The 19,720-nt window shown below is 32.0% G+C and overlaps 1 protein-coding gene across 2 annotated transcripts in view; it reads right to left on the reverse strand.

The window, feature by feature from the left end:
• LOC129002456 (beta-1-syntrophin) overlaps positions 1-19,720 on the reverse strand; it is an 80,450-nt gene that overhangs the window by 5,589 nt on the left and 55,141 nt on the right. For both annotated transcript variants that reach the window (XM_054430278.1, XM_054430276.1), the window contains exons 3-6: positions 16,461-16,675; positions 2,861-3,036; positions 1,341-1,519; positions 294-481 (exon numbers count right to left, since the gene is read on the reverse strand). In XM_054430278.1, the coding sequence (XP_054286253.1) occupies positions 294-481; positions 1,341-1,519; positions 2,861-3,036; positions 16,461-16,675 (758 nt within the window). The remainder of the gene's footprint in view (positions 1-293; positions 482-1,340; positions 1,520-2,860; positions 3,037-16,460; positions 16,676-19,720) is intronic.

Genomic DNA, 19,720 nt, shown 5'->3' on the forward strand with positions numbered 1-19,720 from the left:
AAAACAACTTCAGACATTAAAAGCCAATTGGTGCCAGATACAAACACTTTTTTGTTGCTCTTCAACTAATTTAGGGAACACTATAAAGTGTTTAAATCCCTCTTTTCATTCTGATAAAACTTAAGTAGGTAGTTGTTGATTTCACATGCCTCTCCAAGTCTTATTACAACCTTAATATGCCTTGGCTCAATGCTCTGTTTGGATTACAAAATAATACTCATTTTTCAGATCAGCTGTTTCTGTGATGTAAACATTAAGGAATACTTCTGACCCACAATATGCTATTGACTCACAATCTCATCATCAGCACCAAAGTCGAGCCAGAGCAGTCGAGCCCCGTCATCCGCAGAGGACCTCAGCCTCTCGAAGGGGAAGCTCCAGACTACCTTGGGTTGTCTGCCGGGCCCCGGGGCCTCTAGCAGACTGAATCCATCGTCATAGTGTAGCACAAGCTGAGCGAGCTGCCCTTGCCACACACACCCTGTATACAACACAAACATAGATTGAGACAGGGACACAATGAGTGTAAAATGAGGCGAGCCTTGTGTAGCTTTGTCAAAGACCAAAATCAGCAAAGGGCTAAACAGTGCATTCTAAACCAAGTATGAAAGGGAAATTAGTTTTGGACGAGTGTCATACGACGATTTGTTGCTGAGATAAACTTTTTTCACGGGGATCATTTATTGAAAGTCCAATGATCAAGGGACTGGGTCCAAATTCAACCTATCATACACTACTGACTTTTCTCAGGATTGAACTAGAGACCTGATTACCAGGCGACTGTGTTCAATTTTCAGCTTATAGATGTAGGAATCTCACAGAAACCGGGCCCAGGGTGGATAAACTAAAGCCGGGTTTACACGTGAGGAGTTGTGGGTAGGGTAGAGTATCTAGTAGAGTAACTCTACCCGTGTAAACAATCACTAGCACCTAGTAGCTAGTATAGTAGATAGTAGGTGGTAGAGTAAAGTTACTAGCAACATGTGGCATAGTAGCTCTACTTCCCCCATCAATAGCAAAATTGCCACTATCCTGCACACTATACTTGTGTAAACGTGATCCGTCGGCAGTAGAGTACAGTTTCTGAGTGACGCTGTCTTGTAACTGGTTTTGAACACTCATTTTGGGAATGAAGGAGGAACACACAGTTCATAAACTATCATCAACACTCTAATATTTCCACTCTACCGATTAAGCAAGCGCCTGTTCACACATAGAGTTACAACCCAGTTCAAAACCAGTTATAAGACAGCGTCACTCTACTTTTTAACTAAACAACTATATTTTCTGCAGAATCTATAAGTAAAGCACAATATAGACAACGACTGATGCCAACTTACGGCAGGCCAGTTCCCGCTGCAGCAGCACACTGTTGTGGCAGCCCTGTACAATGCATCTCGCCCACGTCGCAAGATCTCTATGTGTCTCCGCCCTCAACTGCTGCATAACCACCCCATCAGGTGTACCACAACGCACGGAGAATGTGATCACATCAGTCTGTTTGCTGGAGCTCACCAACCTGATCACAGAAATTATTTTTTTTTTGTTTTTTTGTTTTTTTTTTTGCTCAGTGGGTCGTTTGTTTCTAATCTTTGACTAAAATCGTGAATTTAACCAATATTAACATGGAAACCCATCCACTCGTCATTTAGTTCAATATTTTCTTTCTTTTTACGACTTAGTACTCTCATGTTGATACCAACTCAACTACATATATACATTTTATATCATACAGTAAACAAATTTGTAACAAACGTGAATTTGAAGTAAATACCTTCGCTGCAGCCATCCTGCATACTAAGCTTCCATTTTCCAGACTGGATTTTCACAAAAATATTTCCTTAATAATTTCAGATTTACTTCCTACTTACATAACATTTTAGGTTTAACATGTGCTTAGGTTGGCTGCTACAAGGAGGGTAATTAAGTGTTTGTTTTTTTTTTAGTTGATAAATAGCTTGGTATGAAATGAATAAATATGCCAAATCCAGACAAAATACCCAATAAATATAGTTTACTTATCCATCAAGAATAACATAATAATTAAAATTTAGAACTCTTTGAAATTTTTTCTGTAACCACTAACTGAACAACAATGCTTCAACATACAAAATTATTTTTTTTAGCTCTACAAAATAATGTAGAAATTATGTTTCCAGAGTTTCAATGTCAAAGAAACGATTATTTGCAATCGAGTTTCATCTTATATTTTAAGGTATGGCACCTGCCTTCTTCACTTTAGGAAGGCTATGTATTTTAAACCCCTTTGTCCCATATTTGTATTCGATTTGTTTATTTTAACACTTTTAATCAAACTGAATGTAATTTATTTGGCTAATACCAAAACAACAGGAAATCTAAGATAATGTTAGAAAAGGTGTGTCAAATACAATTACTCCTTTTATTCGGTGTTTAAAATAAAAACTACAACTTCATGTAACTCTTTCTACAAATTGTTTACTAGACCTTAACACTGATAAAGTGAATCAGTTTTTACACTTCACTTCTACAGCGGTTCATTTACACATGGGGTGACTGACACCAAAGATGCAATCACGAAAGAGTAATCAAATGTGTTCATGTATGTTTGAGAACTTTAAAAATGCCTCTGCGAATGGATGGACTTGCTGATTGGAAATTATGATTACAATTCAAAGCGCCCAAATCGCCAAAGTTACAATAAGTTGTTCTTTCAATTCGGCTTGGTTGGACTTTGTTCACTTATGAACAAAAAACAAGAATTTAACTTTTTGGCTTAGTTCAAATATGTTTATTTCCAGACTAAACTGGCTGAACATCAAAATAGAAAGTAAATAGTTTTATCGATAGTCAAAGGTTCTATGTAAACAATTTTTCAAACCTGGTAGAAATGAGGGGCGAAGTATCCAGTGGAGCACTCCAAGCCTCCACACTCCATGGAGCGGACTCGTAGAAGCGGAGCTCCCGTTGAGTTACGGCTCCAAACACAGTTTGCCACCGGGAGCTGCCTCCAGCCTCTGGCTCCTCGGAGCTCTCGGAACTGGCTCGGCCATTCTGCTAACAAAACAATCAAATATTGGAGAAAATTGAAAGGTACTCTAAGGATGAATACAACACAATAGATGTTCCTTTATAAAGAGAAGATTATGGGTGGAAATTGTCAGTACACAATTTAAGTAGGTACAAGAATAACAATTTATTCACCAAAGCAATGCAGTGAGAAAATGATAAAAGTACACTTTTTGTCTACTCAATAAAAATCTGTTAAATAAAATAAATTACATACAAAATACCATAAACTTGATCTAACCTAATATTTACCAAAATAGGCAATGTGAATAATAAAACTAGCAATGCACATAAAATACAGATTACAACTAAAGAACATAATCAACTCCTAGAATGACCATTGGCCAACAAATCCAATATAAATTACGAATGAACAAACCACATAAAAGGAAGAACAAATTGCAATTGAAAATGTAACAGAAAAGAACAATATGAGAGAATCAATCAAACCAATATAATGGCTCCTACCGCACAAAGCTGTAATATCGGCCACTTTCCATTGTCGACGCTTTAATCACTTCTGTCCTGAATGGAATCTATTTCACAGAACTTTGGTTGCTAAGACTACAATTATCTAAGTGACTTTTTGTGTTCGTCGGAAGATCAAAGAATCGTAGAGTATCAATTTTTGCCGAGAAGAATATTATAAATTTACAAGGGAGGTGTATTATTGTCCTGAACAATCCTTGAATCAGTTAATTTAATTATTATCAGTATTGTCTCTAGCTTGAAAAGTTAATCTGAAAAATAAACCATATCACTTGTTTGAGTTTTAATGTTTTTTGTCATGATTTTTTGGGGCTTTTTAAACCCGGTTGGTATTTTCAGCAACGGTCCAAACTGTGGTCTAGTTACTAACAAACATCGACCTTTATAGCTACTGTAGCATAAACGGTTAGTACAATTCAATGAAAAATAGACTCTGTGTATCGCTTGGAATTGAACCACCGACCTTCGGATTTGAAGGCAAGAAGTACAACAAATCAGCTACCCAGACAATGATAATGGATGCTAAACTGCATTAACAACTGTATACAATAATTCACGGGTACTTGAACAATACTTAATGGCAAAGGATACATAACTAAAAATATCTTTAATCAGACATTAAAGCTTTCTTAGTTTTACTTCACACTCTGTACAGTATTAGATAAAACAATACAAATACAAGCAAAGATTGATGGTTAATTTTTTTAGCTATATCTAGAAGCTGGATAAAGAAGTAGGACAGTAATGTATATTTTCACATGAAATAGTATAGAATCGTTTCATAAACAAATACAAGTAGAATAATTTTTTTAAGTAAAAAAATAGCCTATAAAGGATTTTTTTTTTACTTATTTATGAAGCTATAACTCATAAACTAATTGAGAAAAAGACATGAGTATTCACAAAAAGTTTGTACTTTTTTGCTCTTTAAAATGAGATATATTATACAATAAAAATTTTTCAGTAGTTAGAAAGTTAGAAAAGATTTAAAAAACCCATTTTCCCCCCAAAAAAAGCTCAAAAAACACCAAAAAGTATATGAAAAATCTTTTCTTTAACAGCGGTAATCCTTTTTCTAAGACTAAATGAACCTATAAAAGCATACGCTGATTTTTAAAAGGATTTTTTTAAGTCACTAGTTTCAGTAGCGACTCCCCTTAACGTTATTGAAAATAGGAACATCATAAATTCTTAAGAAAAGCTAAGATGTTAAAAAGACAACAATCAAGCAAGAGAGACAGCTTTGACATACACAAGCAAGGACTCGTTATTACTACGAGGGTTCCTTTGTTCCTAGAGGGTCCGAGTTGTGCATTATTTAAAAGACGCTGCACCTGACTAGAGCTTTTAACCAGGAGTGACTGCAAATGTTCATTCATTTCAGGTTGTGCAGAAGCTTGCATTTTTTTTGTCCTTTTCCAATAATTCACTACCACTATTTTTTAATTGCAATTCTGTTTATTCACAACCAGAATTTGTTCATAATCAGCCAGTTTGGTTGGTTAGGTTAGTTTGGAATAGTTTCATTTTATATAATATATTCATAGACTAAATGAATGTTGACGAAGCCTATTGTAACTGTGTTATCTAACGGCAAATAAATTCTTGATTCTTTGATTCTTGAAACAACTGTTAAAAATATCGGAATTGCAATAAAAAAGTGGTGGTAGTGAATTAACGGAAAAGAACATTTTTTTCATATTGAAGAAAAATATTTAAAAAATTTAAATAACACATTCTTATTAAATGTATAAGATTTAATTGAATCTGTCAACCAAATGAAATTGCATTTTTTATATCCAGGTATAAAATATTTACATTTTAAGCAAAACTCTTATCAAAAACTGTGTCTTTTACAAGCAAAACAATATTCAGATGGCAGTGCTATGCTATGTTAAATATATGCTAGGATTGCATAGTTAGTCAATCCAACACCTAATCACGTAATACTACTCAAACACCATTAATCCAACAGGCCAAACACACATTTTGTATTCATAACAGAATTATTAAATTTCATCTTGATATACAACATATTTGTATTTTTAATTCTTTACTATGCCAAACAACTCGGGGAGCGAGATGGTCTAATGGTTAGAGCGCGGGACTTAGGTCCAAGAAGTTCCGAGTTCAAACCCTGCCAAATCACCAATGGATTTTATCTTAGTGGTAATGCCACAACCTATAGGTCTAGCCTTAAGTAATGTGAAAAACATTCCTAGGCTTGTGTCTAAAAGAAAAAAAGGCCAAACAACTATGAAACTACAATGTATATCAAGGAAAAATAATTATCACATACACATTGTATTCATCCATGAGTCAAAATAATGTAAAATCGTAAAATTTGCGTGTTCATATTTTGCTAAACTCAAAAATAATCGGTATGACAAAATATCTTGGTCAACCTTTGCGTTTGGCGCATTTTTGATAACTGATTGTATCGAATTCTGAATTGTATAATTAACAAATAAATAATTCTAAATTCACGTATAAATAAAACATTAAAGCGGTTCAGTTTTTACAAAGTCAATTCCCGACAATGTAATTATCGATGTACTTCCATACAACTCCAACTTCAACGTTGATAATTGGTCTTCTACTGTGAAATGATGACAAGCATTATTTGATTAAATCATTCTATGAGTTCTTTAATAAAACTATGTTTAAACTAATCTTTAACTGCTATATTGCTGATCTGTATTATCAAATGTTATAAGTCAATAATAAATTTAGTTAATACTATCTTAGGCTACCATCTTGATGAACACAAATTTGTAAAATTGGTTTAACCGTGGGAAATAAAATAATAAATAAAAACTAAAGTTTCTAATTCACTTTCAAACAAAAGCAACTGAAATTTATAAAAATAAACGAGATAAAAACAACGTTAGAAACTGTGCAGAGCTGAGAACTCTGTATCGTATCGTCTGCTAGACATGCAAGGGGGCGTTCCATCGCCATCATTATCACAGTATCACTACAGTTACAGCTGCTATCTCCGCCTGCTAATGCTGCCTAAACTCGGCCACCCAGACATTGTATGGAAAACAACACTGCTAGTTACATAGAAATTAGACAATTAATTAAGTTAAGGAAAATTATATGCACATAAAAATATATGTTAGATTTAGCAACATTGGATGGTGTCGAGTTTAAGTATTATTTTATTAAATAAAGCATAGTTTTAAATTTTATGCATTTTAGTCAAAGATAAATAAACCACATTTTGAAAATCTAGAAAATCCTGAAGTTTACTAAGATTTAGGATTTTCAATAACACATCTTTATAAACTAAAAAAAAATACTTATTATAAAAAAATATTTATTTTTTAGTGAATTTGTCAATAAAATAAAATTATAGTCAACACTGAATTGAAGTGACATAAAAATATAGTTATTTATATTTTGTAATGTTTTAACATACATTTTAAATACTGTAGTTGAAGAACAAAGCAACTGTTAAGACCCATACCATAATACTTATATTCATTACAATACAATTACTTAGAATTTATTCTACGAAACTCAGCCAAGCACAGGTCCCTGCAGATTTGGACTTTTTCCCTTGGGTTTTGTATTATTGATTTTAACATTTTAGTAATTTAAAATTTACATTCACACAAAGGAATTTATTGTTTAGTACTGTTGAAATATAAAATTACCTTGTACTGTATGTGTTGAATATTTTGTTTAAAGTAGACTGCTTTTAATTGATTCATACAATTAAAAGCATATTTGCAACAAAAAGTATATTTGCAACAACAAAATAATAACCTTTAAAGTTATCACATTTTCTTACAACCTATCTTAACTTTACCCTTTTTATGATTAAAAAATAATCATAGGCGAACATTAAAATATGAATCTCAACAAGCATTGAACCACAAAAAACCAAAATATATTTAATATTGTTGATTGGTAATTGTTTCATGGCAAAAACGTCACAGCATCTCGCGTATTAAACTGATCAATTATACAGTCAACTGATATGGTACAGGGGTTGTGCCACATCAAAGGAATTCTATTCAGTCTCTTACTTGGGGCCACAAAGGCAGGGGAAGGATCAATTAAGCTGTGATTGGTCGCTTAGCACAACCACAGTCGGAGTTCATAACCCAACCTGACCCTGAGGCCGAACTGTGCATTGAGGAAGAGCAAATTAATAAAATAAAAGTAATAATTAATACAATAATTAAAAACCAGTATATGGAAAAAATTATCATCTTAGCATTTTAAAAGTACTGAACAGTAGTTCTGCTGTATTCAGATTTACTTTTTTTCTAACATGGGCCTCTTACAAGTTTCATAAAGATCGGTTGAAAAATTCAAAGATAAAATTGTTTATGTAAAAAATACAAAATACTGGATAACTGGTTAACGAAGCGATTTTGGAAAAAAATGTTATACAGTAGAGTCCCACAAACTCGGCGTAATGTGGACTGGAAGGGTGCCGAGTTTGTGAAATGCCGGGTTATAGGGAACTAGGTTTAAAAATAAGTACAAAAGAATTTTTAAAACATATTTACACATTAAAGACTAAAAAGTTGAAAATAATTTATAAATAAAAAACTTTTTTAAAACAAAACGTTTTTAAACGCACTAAAGAGTAGAAAATAATTTATAAATATGTGGACAATATAAATACTTGTAAGATTTAAAACGAAAAACGTTGGGTGCATGCAATTAATTGATAATAATACATTTAGTTCAATAGGTGAAGGTAATTGTAAATTATCTATTGCATGCACCCCACGTTTTTAGTTTTAAATCTTACAAGTATTTATACTGTCCACATATTTATAAATTATTTTCTACTTTTTAGTGCGTTTAAAAACGTTTTGTTTTAAAAAAGTTTTTTATTTATAAATTATTATATTACAAGTTTGTATTAAGTCATCAGATATAGTACAACAAATAATTTGTAAGATCTGAGCATTATTTTACTTGAGCAGGCTTGAGTCCATGTTTAACTCAGACTCAAAAAATCACTAATTTTCTAAACCAGGTGATGGCAGAGTTATCCAGACTGCCGGGTTATCGAGTGCCGAGTTTGCGGGACTCTACTGTACTTGGTTTTATCTTTATTATGATCTAAGGAATCACTAGGTAAATTACCCCCACCTTTTCTTGAACACCCTAGCCATAAAAATACACTAGTGCTCCTTAGATGAAAATGTAAGAACGAATTTAAAATATTTTAAAGCAAACCCCATAAGTTTGATGAACAATAAATGATATTCAACACGGACCACGACAGTGTAGCATCAGACAAATACGAGGTTCAGTTGTACCTATACAGTAGTGACAAGATCAATCATTGTTGGTTACAGTTAGACAGGTATAACCACAGAATATTGTAATGTCTGGGCAACATGCCTGTGGAGTTTCAGTGAAATCTGATTGCTAAAACTAATTAAAAATTGTTAATTGTTCATGAACATTTTGTCAAGAGTAAAAACAAGAAAAATTGTTTTGGCTTCCTTGAAAGGTGAAAAGTCATATAATGATTGTCAAAACCATAAATTGAACTTAACATAAAATATAATTAATCATCACTAAAATTGATAAATTAGAGATTTTCAAAAAAGGTTAGGAATGCAGTGATGCATGTATTTTTTTAATTAATGACTTTTGAATAACTTCTTAAAATCAAATTAAAAAAAAAAATAATTTCTAACAAAAATAAAATAAAAAAATAAATTTACATTTTTAACTAAAGATTTTAAAATATTAAACATTTAGTCGTGTATGTTTGCCTATTGTTGTTTACAATAATCTTTACTTTCTCCTAGACACAGTATATGGATCAAGATTCGTCAAGATTTTTGAGTTTGAGTTTTGATGGGGGATCTCTGTTTTGGGTCCTCCTGAACCGAAAAAATGTGTTTGTGATATGTAGTCCTAGAGATGTAACGACACTTAAAGTCCGATTTTGATGAAATTTGTTATATAGGTAACTAACCTATGTGTCTTCAGTATTTTTTTTTATTTTATTTTATTTTTTTTATTTTAATGGTGATTGTCCTATAAAATAGGAAAATACTGCTTTCTGAAAAATGGCTCTTACAATTTGGTTAAAATTTTTATGACACTTTTAACTCTAAACAAAATGGTACAACGCCATGTTACAAAATTGGGGTTAAAAATTTATTGCAATTTTTATGATTTTACTCATAAAGTAACTACTCCCACAGCTAATTCGTTATAAGGGTTGTTGACAAGCTGAGACAAAATACAAGTCAGTTTGCTGATTTTATTTTAATCTGCATAACATATTTTAGCAAGCTAAGACTAGTGGTTGGCTTATAGTTGGATATTCAAACATATCTAACAACTTATAAACTACAAAAATGTACGATGTAAAAGTTCACAATGTAGTTGACTTGTATAAAGATTATTTTGACAAAAGCTGATGCACAACAGCGGAAAAAGAGAGAGAAGAAAATGATGAAAGACAGGGCAAGTTATTACATCCAAAGTGTTATAAGAAGTTATATCCAATGGAAGACTTAGAGTAGAATCACAGCCAGGATTTGCTTGTGAATAACGGCTCTGGTTGAACTTTGTCTGTCACCTTTCCGTGTTGTTTATCAGTTTTTGCATTGCACAGAATAATTTATTTTATTTAAGAGTAAACATTATATGATAATTATAATTATATGATTCAGAACTAAAATCATCCAAATAAAAACCAAGTTAAGATATCAAGTAGTTTACACATTTTTATATAAAATCCAGCTGCAGTATTACCATGATTTGAAAAGTAACACTTCAACCTTTCCCGGCTAAAAAATCCCAAATTTTGTTGGACCGAACGGAAAGTAAATAAAAGAAACGTCTTATAACACTTAAAATTTTGTGGGGTCAACTTCTAAATATTGAGGTTTTAACGAATACTGTCATAGAAATATTACAAATTATAGTTTTAACTTGGTTCAAAGGAATCCTCTTTGCAGCAAACCTGAAGACTCAACAATTTTCCAGAAGGATTTTTTGAGTTTTCATTTAAATAGGTGCCTTATAAAGAAATATATATTTAAATCCATGCCTATTGTAAATTGTTGGGTAAATTAGGTTTGCTGATAAAATAATAAAGAAAAACTATCACCACTACATATAAAACACAACAGTAAAACAATTTTACACAGCACTGCACTACCTTAGTATAAGCGTAGGTTTAACATGTTTACTGTGAGATTCGTCGTTTTAAGCCAATTTGATGAGGAAAAGTTATTTTTGTAACATTATATTTCTGTTATAGTTATAAAAATAGCCCTGAGATAATTACATGGCAACAATCTTAAAACAACTTTTGCTTAATTTATTCTTGTAACAAGATTCTAAGGCCTTAGGGATTATTGTACTTTCTTTCTCCAACGCTAAATCATACTAGTACAATTATTTCTGAGGTAGAGTACACTGAAAATGTAAAAATAAAAATAAAATATTTTGATTTGAAATTTAGGGGTCACAAACCCCCTTTGCTATAGTCGAATGTTCATGGTTTGCCAACCCACAGAAATGGTTGTTGATTTACATGTTTCGTCCAAATGTTACCAATAAAGGAGAATTTTATATGAGTTATTGTGTCTTCGGGAAAATTTATCTATATTAATAACAATTAAAAGTGTTTTCAACTTTTGAGAACCTTGGGGAAAAGTAAAACTTAACTTTGTCGTAAAGACTACAATAATCACTATTAAAAAAAAGGAAATTTGCTGAAATGGTATCTTCACCCTAAAATAAATCATGAACTGCTGCTTAGATAAATATTTTACCCTGATTAAAAATATCAAATAATTTTAAAATATAAAAAAACAAAAATTAAAATAATTTAATTCTACATGAAAAACAATTTTATGATTCTTTGTTTCTTGAAAATATTTTCCAAGCATAGGATATTTGAGATTAGGTTTTAGCTGATGTCCCAAACTCAGGTAAGGGTGGTTGGCAAAGACTGAGATGTTGAAAGGGAGGGAAAAAGCTTAATTAAAATCTTAATAGAGGTTAAACCTTCCGAACAACTCGAGCCAAGGATTGCACTTTCCTGGGTGATAATCCATAGAAGTTTGGCACTTTTTGTATTATTTTTAATTACGTTTTAAAATGAAACTTACGATTATGTTAATAGTTTAAGCTTGTACCAATAATTTGTTTTGCAAAAATAATAATAATGATGTTTAAGTAAAATATAAATTATTTAATTTACTTTAGCCTATACCATTGATTTTAATTTTATGTGTTAAAGTTTGATTCTTTGTAGTAGTGTATGTAAAATATTAATATATCAATATAAAATTTTTTTGACCAAACATAAAGCTTAGGTTTCTTCGTAAATGTTGTGATCCTGCTCAAATCGCCAAACATATTAACAATTTTTTGTTGTTGCAAAGATAGCATATTCTAACCGGGATTAATTTAAGAATAAAATTATTACATAGGCCTATACAATGTTTTACCCTGTAAAAGCAACATTTCACCACTAATCTTAATACCAACTACTACTGCTGAAGTCTTATCAGTAATTAAATAACTAAAACCCAAGTTGTTATGTGGAATGGACGACATTCCATCAAAAGCTGTGAAACACTATTCTATAGAGGTGGCCACTCCATTGGTCAACATCATCAACAAATCATTCCATCTGGGAAGGTTTCCATTTGCCTTGAAAAAGCAAAAACAATATAGTACATACATGAGTTTGAAGGGAAAACTATGACTGGAAAAGAAGTGTAGTCGAATGAAAAAAAAAATAAAAGAGGACAAATTAAAAAGGATTGTTTCTAGTTTTAGTGAGAGGATAAACAAAACATAACGAGGCTCTCTCACTAAAACTAGAAAGAATCCTTTTTAATTTGTCCTCTTTTATTTTTTTTTTCATTCGACTACACTTCTTTTCCAGTCATAGTTTTCCCCTCAAACTCATGTCCGTACTATATTATTTGCAGATTTTTGTGTCCAACATTTCTACAACAAAACTCTTGGAAATGTAACTTAAGTGAAAATACTTTTACTAACATTACCCGAAATATAGATCTACATGCAAAAAAAGATTTAGATATTTTAAAACAGATACAACTAAAAGTAAATACTAAAAATGATTAAACCGCCACATCATACACCTAGTTATCATAATGATTGATTTGCCGTGGCAGCCATGCAAATAGACTAACAACGTAGTTAGGTTGAAGCCAATCATCATATTAATTGATCATCAAAGCATTAAAACGACAATTTACCTTCAACTGACAAATTACAAAATATTGCGACTGGTGATTGCGGCTAATGCACACATGAGCAAAGAGCGTAAACAGTGAAGATGCGATTTTCAGCTGATTAGGTAGCCAGTGAAGAGATAACAACGACTCGTATCATTACGGAGGAGATCAATCTGCCAAAACAACACGACTGTCATCCCATTCCCACCGATAACGCGGCCCGACACTCACGATAACTCAGACCCAATAACATTCTGTTTATCAAGACCATTCAGAGGTTTGCATGGAGTTATAGAAATTAAATAAAGTAACAGGAGCAATTGCCAATTCGTCACCTTGTGGTTGCTGTTGGCTGATTAAATCAATATATTAAAAAGATTAGTATGAAACTAAAATTATTTATATTAAACTATGTATTTTATAGTTTTGGAGGCAACACGATTCACGCATGGGCGGTTAGTTTATGTGGACGGGCAAATGTAAGATTAAAGGCCGCCAACCTCTAAAAAAAAAAAACAGTAGGCCTATTTGGATAGGAGATTTTTTACCTTGGATAGCTTTAGGGTTGATAAGTTTACTAAGTCATGTACATTAATATAACATTACACATTAGGAACTTTTATTCTTAGGTAGGTAGTTAATTTATTAGTTTATTTTAGTTGAATTATCATAGTCTTTCTTAATTTTATAATGCTTTCTAAAGAAAGGTGAATATTTAACAGTTAAAGATTTGGACTGAAAAGGCAAAACACCAAAATCAGTCTAGAATATTGTCCTTATATCACTTTTATAAAAAAATACATTACATTGTCATTATGAATGAATGAAATTAAATGAATATTATAAATCCTACACTTAAGTGTCAAAATTAAAGCTTTTTTATATAGGAGTTAAAATTGCATTTCAATTAATTCCGAAAAGGCTAAAACTTGTTTTTTGTTTTGATCCATAGAGCCAATAAAATCAGTCACGATTTCACGTTTCACAGAAAGATTAAGCTGCAGCCCCCCCCCCCCCCCAATACCACAGAATTATTCCTCATATCCACCGTGCCATCTGTTGTTTCATATTAAAGTTTGAATAACTCCGGATAATCAATATCTATTGTATTTCCCACCTAACAGTATTGTTTAGCATGAACAAACGCAAATACGCTGAATGTTTTCCATCAAATCATTACATTACGGCAGACGAATCGTGTAGAACAATGTCATCAGCCAATCACCAATCACAGAGATCGTACTGACCAGACCATTGGACATAATTAGATGGTATATTCCATCTCGTTGAATTCATACTACCTCGTTATGACCATGTGATTCAAAAGTAATTTTGTACGGAATAATTATTTAATCTGGTTATATTTTGGTTCTATTAGATTTAAATGTATTTTTAAACATCTAGTCCACAGTTTCTTCAAAACAGTATTGAGTTATTGGTTGACCAATTAATTTACAATTTTTACATTAAAAAAATGTCTCTTCAAAACAGCATTGAATGTTGGTTGGCCATATTTACAAGTTTTCATAAGTTTTATAGAGAAAAAACTGTCAATGCTAATGTTATCTTAAAGACACATTATGTTATAAAAATGTGGTGTCTACCCATCTTTACAGCATGAAAAAAATACTGAGCAAATTTAGATTAAGTTTAACCTTTGTTTAACTCAAAGACGGCTACTAAATCTAGCTGTGTCTACGCCGTGTTCCAGTTTTGACGGATACGGGTCTGCCGAGGAACTCAAAAACCTGAGAAGGGTACATGGAAGGGTAAATATATTCTACCATAGACAAAAAGAATTAAATATAGACCGTCAGCCGTGCTGCGGTTACCATAGGTTCTGGCGCACACCGCTGGAAGCGCCATGTACTTGCGGCGTGAGCGCTACAAAACTACACGGCGCTAGAACCTATGGTAACCATGGTAACCGCAGCATGGCTGACAGTCTTTAATTCTTTTTGTTTATGATTCTACTTAGCAACAAAATTATTTACAAAGTTTAGTATTACTATTTTAGCACTTACTCTGTTTACATGTTTAGTAGTTGTATAATTTATTATTGATAACAGAAACTAAAAAAACTTTTTAAGAAAAAATTTTTAAGTGATAATATTTTAATTCTTTGATATTCTAATAATGATGTCGCCATTCTTTAACTAAACAACTTTCACAACGTTCCTGAGATAAAATCTCATAGATAATGCCAATTTTCTACAAGAAATCACTATGTTTAGTCAATCAAATAGAACCTTTTGTTACATAATTACTTTATGTGTTTTAGCAGCGACTTATTTGCTAAATGTGGGAAGTGAATTTCAGAAATGCATGTACCTCCCAAGAGGATATTAATGTTTCATCTAAAGGGTACAAAAGGTCACACTTAAGGAAACATAAATCTTATGTAAAGCTGCTTTTGAAAGGTCTCTACCTCTCCCCTTCTTTATTATTAAAAGGGTAGGTCGGCTAATGTCATTTTCATCAGCCTTTGTAAGTCTAAGCTAAGCAGTGAATTAAAGAATGGAAAGGAAATTCCATGCATTTTTGGCGGATTAAAGCATAATGGTCATGTAAATTATTATAGTTATGAGGATAAATATTGGTTATAAAAAAATAAAAATATTTGAACTGAAAAATAAAAAGGTTGTTTTTTTATACAATAGATTAACTATATTTAAAAAAAATTCGGAAAAAAGACTTTTCCAAGAGATGTTACGCCACCGGGATACTATGTTATCCATAATAATAAACCAGTTTAAATAATATAAAATATTTTTTACACAAAACCAATTAAAAAAAATACTTATTTGTACGTAAATTTTACTATCTGAATCAGAGAACCAAAATAATTTAAGTGTTAATAAAATTATTGGTACAGGGAAATCTCACTAACTCGACAGTCAACAGCTGACAGGTACAACTCTAGATGGCTTTGTCGCTGTTGCGTCCGATTTTTCAAGTTTTTAATTGTTGAATATTTTACATTTCTTTGAAGATTGTTTATTCAATATGTAAAAATACTCATGTAAACATTTTGTCTGTTATGTATTTATTTATTAAAAAACATTAAAAAATGTTAATGTTCTGGATAACTTTACAACCCCCAAACTCGACAACCTCTGGATCAACAAATTATCGAGTTAGTGATATTTTACTGTACACGAACATTATACGGCTCTGGATAGCTGAGTAGTTATAGTGCTTGCATAACTGCCAGTACAATCTAGAGAAATGTCAGTAGTTTTTCGGTGGATTGAACCTAGTACCCTATCGTCCCTGATATACCGCTGCCTTTCATCATACACTAACCAACACAAGTAGACTTCTAATCCCATTGTAAAATTTGAAGATTCTTTTTCATGTTGGTGATGCTGAGCGCTAGTGTCGACAATTTTTTTTTCTTTTTTATGGTTCATTTTATGATTTGTGTTTTTAGGGCTAGAAGGGATAGAAAACTAGATTAAGAGCTATTGTTAATAATTAGATAGTTTAACTTTTTAAACTTATATATAGGAATAGGTAATTGAAAAAAAAACTAGAAACAAATTGTAATTAAAAAACTTGTCCCTTGAGGCACTGGACGGAACCAACATTAAAATTGTTTTCAGGTGATTCATAAGTATTATATACCGTCATAGGGAGAATGTTTAATCTATGCTATCATCAAAATTCAGAAATGACTATGGTAACTAAAGTTTTATCACCTACCTCAGGTAACGTTCGTCGAGCTAGCCACCCGATGTGGTGCAGCTCGATAGCCAGTGATGCCAGGATGCGGTTGGCCTCGTGGAGCGCTCGCGTCGTAAGGACGTGTAGAGCGGAATGTAGAGCGTTGAACCAAACTGCGGCCTCCTGGCTGTCTGCGGCCCGCAGCACACAGCTGTGGACACCATCAGGCGAGTGGAGCTCTAGTGTGCGGTTCTCTGAAAAAAATATTATGACTAATTGAGATGGCAACTGGAGGTTTTTAACTTTATTATAAGTGAAGGATGGATTGGGATGCCTTGTGTAGCTTTGTTAGATACTAAGTCTTCTTATGTCTTTGGCCAAGAGTAGGACAATTTTTTAAAGGCCCATCTAATGATCTAAGGGCAGTTGAGTCTAGGAACTATGAACAAATTCCTTAAGATTCTCAGAGTCAAATTGGTAATAAAATATAATGTTGTACAAAAATAATGATGTAGAAACATTTTTTTTACATTTTTTGTCATAAAATAAATTTGATAGTGGGCGTTTTTCACTTTTGTCTACATAAGGCACCTTTTCATTACATTTATTTCCATTCATATATAACGTAGGGCTAGAATCAGAGGACTAGTAGAATTTTAAAACAGATTTTTGTATTTGGCTGTAGAAAACCAAACATTAGAACAAGATTTGCAATCAACAAAAGGGCGAAGAGCATAGGCCTACTTGCAGTATCCAAAATCAATATATGTATATATACAGTAAAATAAAAATTATTTTGGGGCTAATTGTTGTTTCTAACATGTTCAGGTATGCAAGGAGATCAGTGGTTGAAACTAATTACACTACACTACTGTATAGTAGTGGCAATTGGCTCTAATCTCCAAGGATCTGGTTCTAAGCCCAGGTACCTTGGAGGTTTTAAGTGTGATCAACACTTTAGTAAACACTAATAACCACCACTAAACAATGTAATACAACTATCAAAACTCCAATACATTTTTTTTCTCATTCTTACTTGAGAAAAAAATTTGTTTTGACGATGAAAAGATATACCTTAATTTACAAGATCTAACATAAAACTAGCGGATGAAGTAGCTTGAATTGAATTGAATTGAACAAGTCAATTAATTTGTTTTGAGAGCTGAACAATAATTTGTTTGTAATGGTCAACGATGAATGGAGAAATTATTTATCAGTACTGGTATCATAACAGAAGTTTGGTTGCCACTGGATATAATTGTTTATAGTTGTTTGAGAAAAGATTAAAGTTTGACATGTTTCTTCTCTTATCTTGTAAGCACATTTAATAAGACACTAGAGGTCGTCCCGTGGTTGAAAACTCGACAAAAAATATCTAATGTTCAGACTTCTCTATTTACATACCACGCTGTAAATACAACATGTGATTGGAATTTCTTCCATTTGTTTAGATTTTCTGTTTATAATTCGTTGTTATTTCGTCGCCAGATAGCAACCCATAAGGCCCATGTTAATTTTTTAAATTCATTTTTTGTGCTTATTTCTGAGCTTATTTTAATTTATAAAGGGACTGTTTACAACAGCTAATTTTTACTCCCTAGAGACTAAAAATTATTTTTACTCCCTAGAGAGTAAAAATGCTACTTTAGACCTGCAACGCAGACATTAAACACGGCTGTTTTGCTGCAGTATGACGAAAAAATATTTTTGTGGATTAGAGCATTTTTGTTATACTGTACTGTATATGATTAGTATCTGGGACAAAATATGATATTTAGAAGTCATTTGCAGCTTAGATTTTTTTAAATTGAACAACCTTTATTTATTTATTTCATATATTGATGTTAACAACAACTTGTAGTATTTTTACTTTCTCCCCCTACACCATTGAATATGGGGAAAGTATTGTTTTCATCAACATTTTTGATTAAAATAGGAATGTTATGGTGCTTATAGTTTCGAAAATAGTGCAACTACCCATTGCTGTAAAATTGTGCTTCAAAAGTTATTCCAACTTTTGTGATTTTCCCTATAAAATGTTATGGTTACTCCTACCCCTTACCCATGATAAAGGTTGTTGACAAGCTAATGGGAGAAAGTATGTGTCAGATTGCTGATACCATTAATTTGACAATGTAATAGGGTAAGCCCCACTTGTATGGTAAATAAATACTCTAACTAAAATATTCACTTTGATCCAAGAATTTAATTAAAATTCACAACACTTATTGACGAAATAGTTTTTGTTTAATGATTTTTGGCTTCTTTGTTATCATACATAACTTCACGAAAATTGTATACCGAATTTTAAATAACCCAACATTTTTAAATAAGGTTGGGCAGTGAAACCAAGTGACTGCAGCATACAGTTCAAAGACAAACAACTTAATGCTGAATGTTTTTTTGGTCTGTGGTTGCTTTAAATATGAAGGCTTTATCACAGTCTAAACCATATTGCGGTTTAATACATTTTATACAGTCTTATGGAGTACGCCACTTCAGTCTTAACAGTTTATCAAACCTCCAGATAAGGATTGCCTGGAGCCAAGCCTCACCACCCAAGTATAAATTCAATTAACAAGTTAATGAAAGTGGAGACAGCCTCGGTCTTGGTTAATTAGAATTTAGCTAATAAGATGGGTGAGGAAAACACAAAATATATCACCTTTGTTAAATTGAGAGTACCCCTATCGCAGCAAACCTGCAGACTAAGTGAATTTCAATTTACAAGGCTTGATTTCTTTTAAAGTATTACCTTGAAATTGACAGATTTATTTACTATTAATAACATTAATCGTAATGAGTTACTTAGGTTTACAAAAACATTTCAATATACTAAATTATTTTTTTAGTTCTACAAAATGGTTTGGAAAAAATTTTCAAAATTTCATTCTTTTAGGGTGAAAAATTAAAAAAAAATAATTTTATCCCATAAACCCCCACTCCCATTGTCCGATTATGCTGGTTCGCAAACTCATTTGAATAAACACAGATTTACAATTTACCAAATTTCATATAAATCAAATGTGATAATTTTTTTTGTTATTGTGCTAATGGACGTACATGTATATAAATATATTTATTAGTGACTTAATATTTAAAATGAATTTGAACGGATTGGGTTTTTAGCCTATGGGGACCTCAAAACATCAAACAAATCGGTCCTGGGTCCAGGTCTTACCATGAGAACTATGGAATAGCTTATTCCCTATATGGGAAATTTGATAATACTAAAAAACTATCTAGTACACCTGATTATCAATTTTCAAAGATTACAGCTAGTGAAAAAATTCTGGGTT

Source organism: Macrosteles quadrilineatus, unplaced genomic scaffold (assembly GCF_028750875.1).
Source record: "Macrosteles quadrilineatus isolate MER2022 unplaced genomic scaffold, UCM_ALF_1.0 Scaffold_9__3_contigs__length_116548681, whole genome shotgun sequence".
In the NCBI taxonomy this organism is placed as follows: domain Eukaryota; kingdom Metazoa; phylum Arthropoda; class Insecta; order Hemiptera; family Cicadellidae; genus Macrosteles; species Macrosteles quadrilineatus.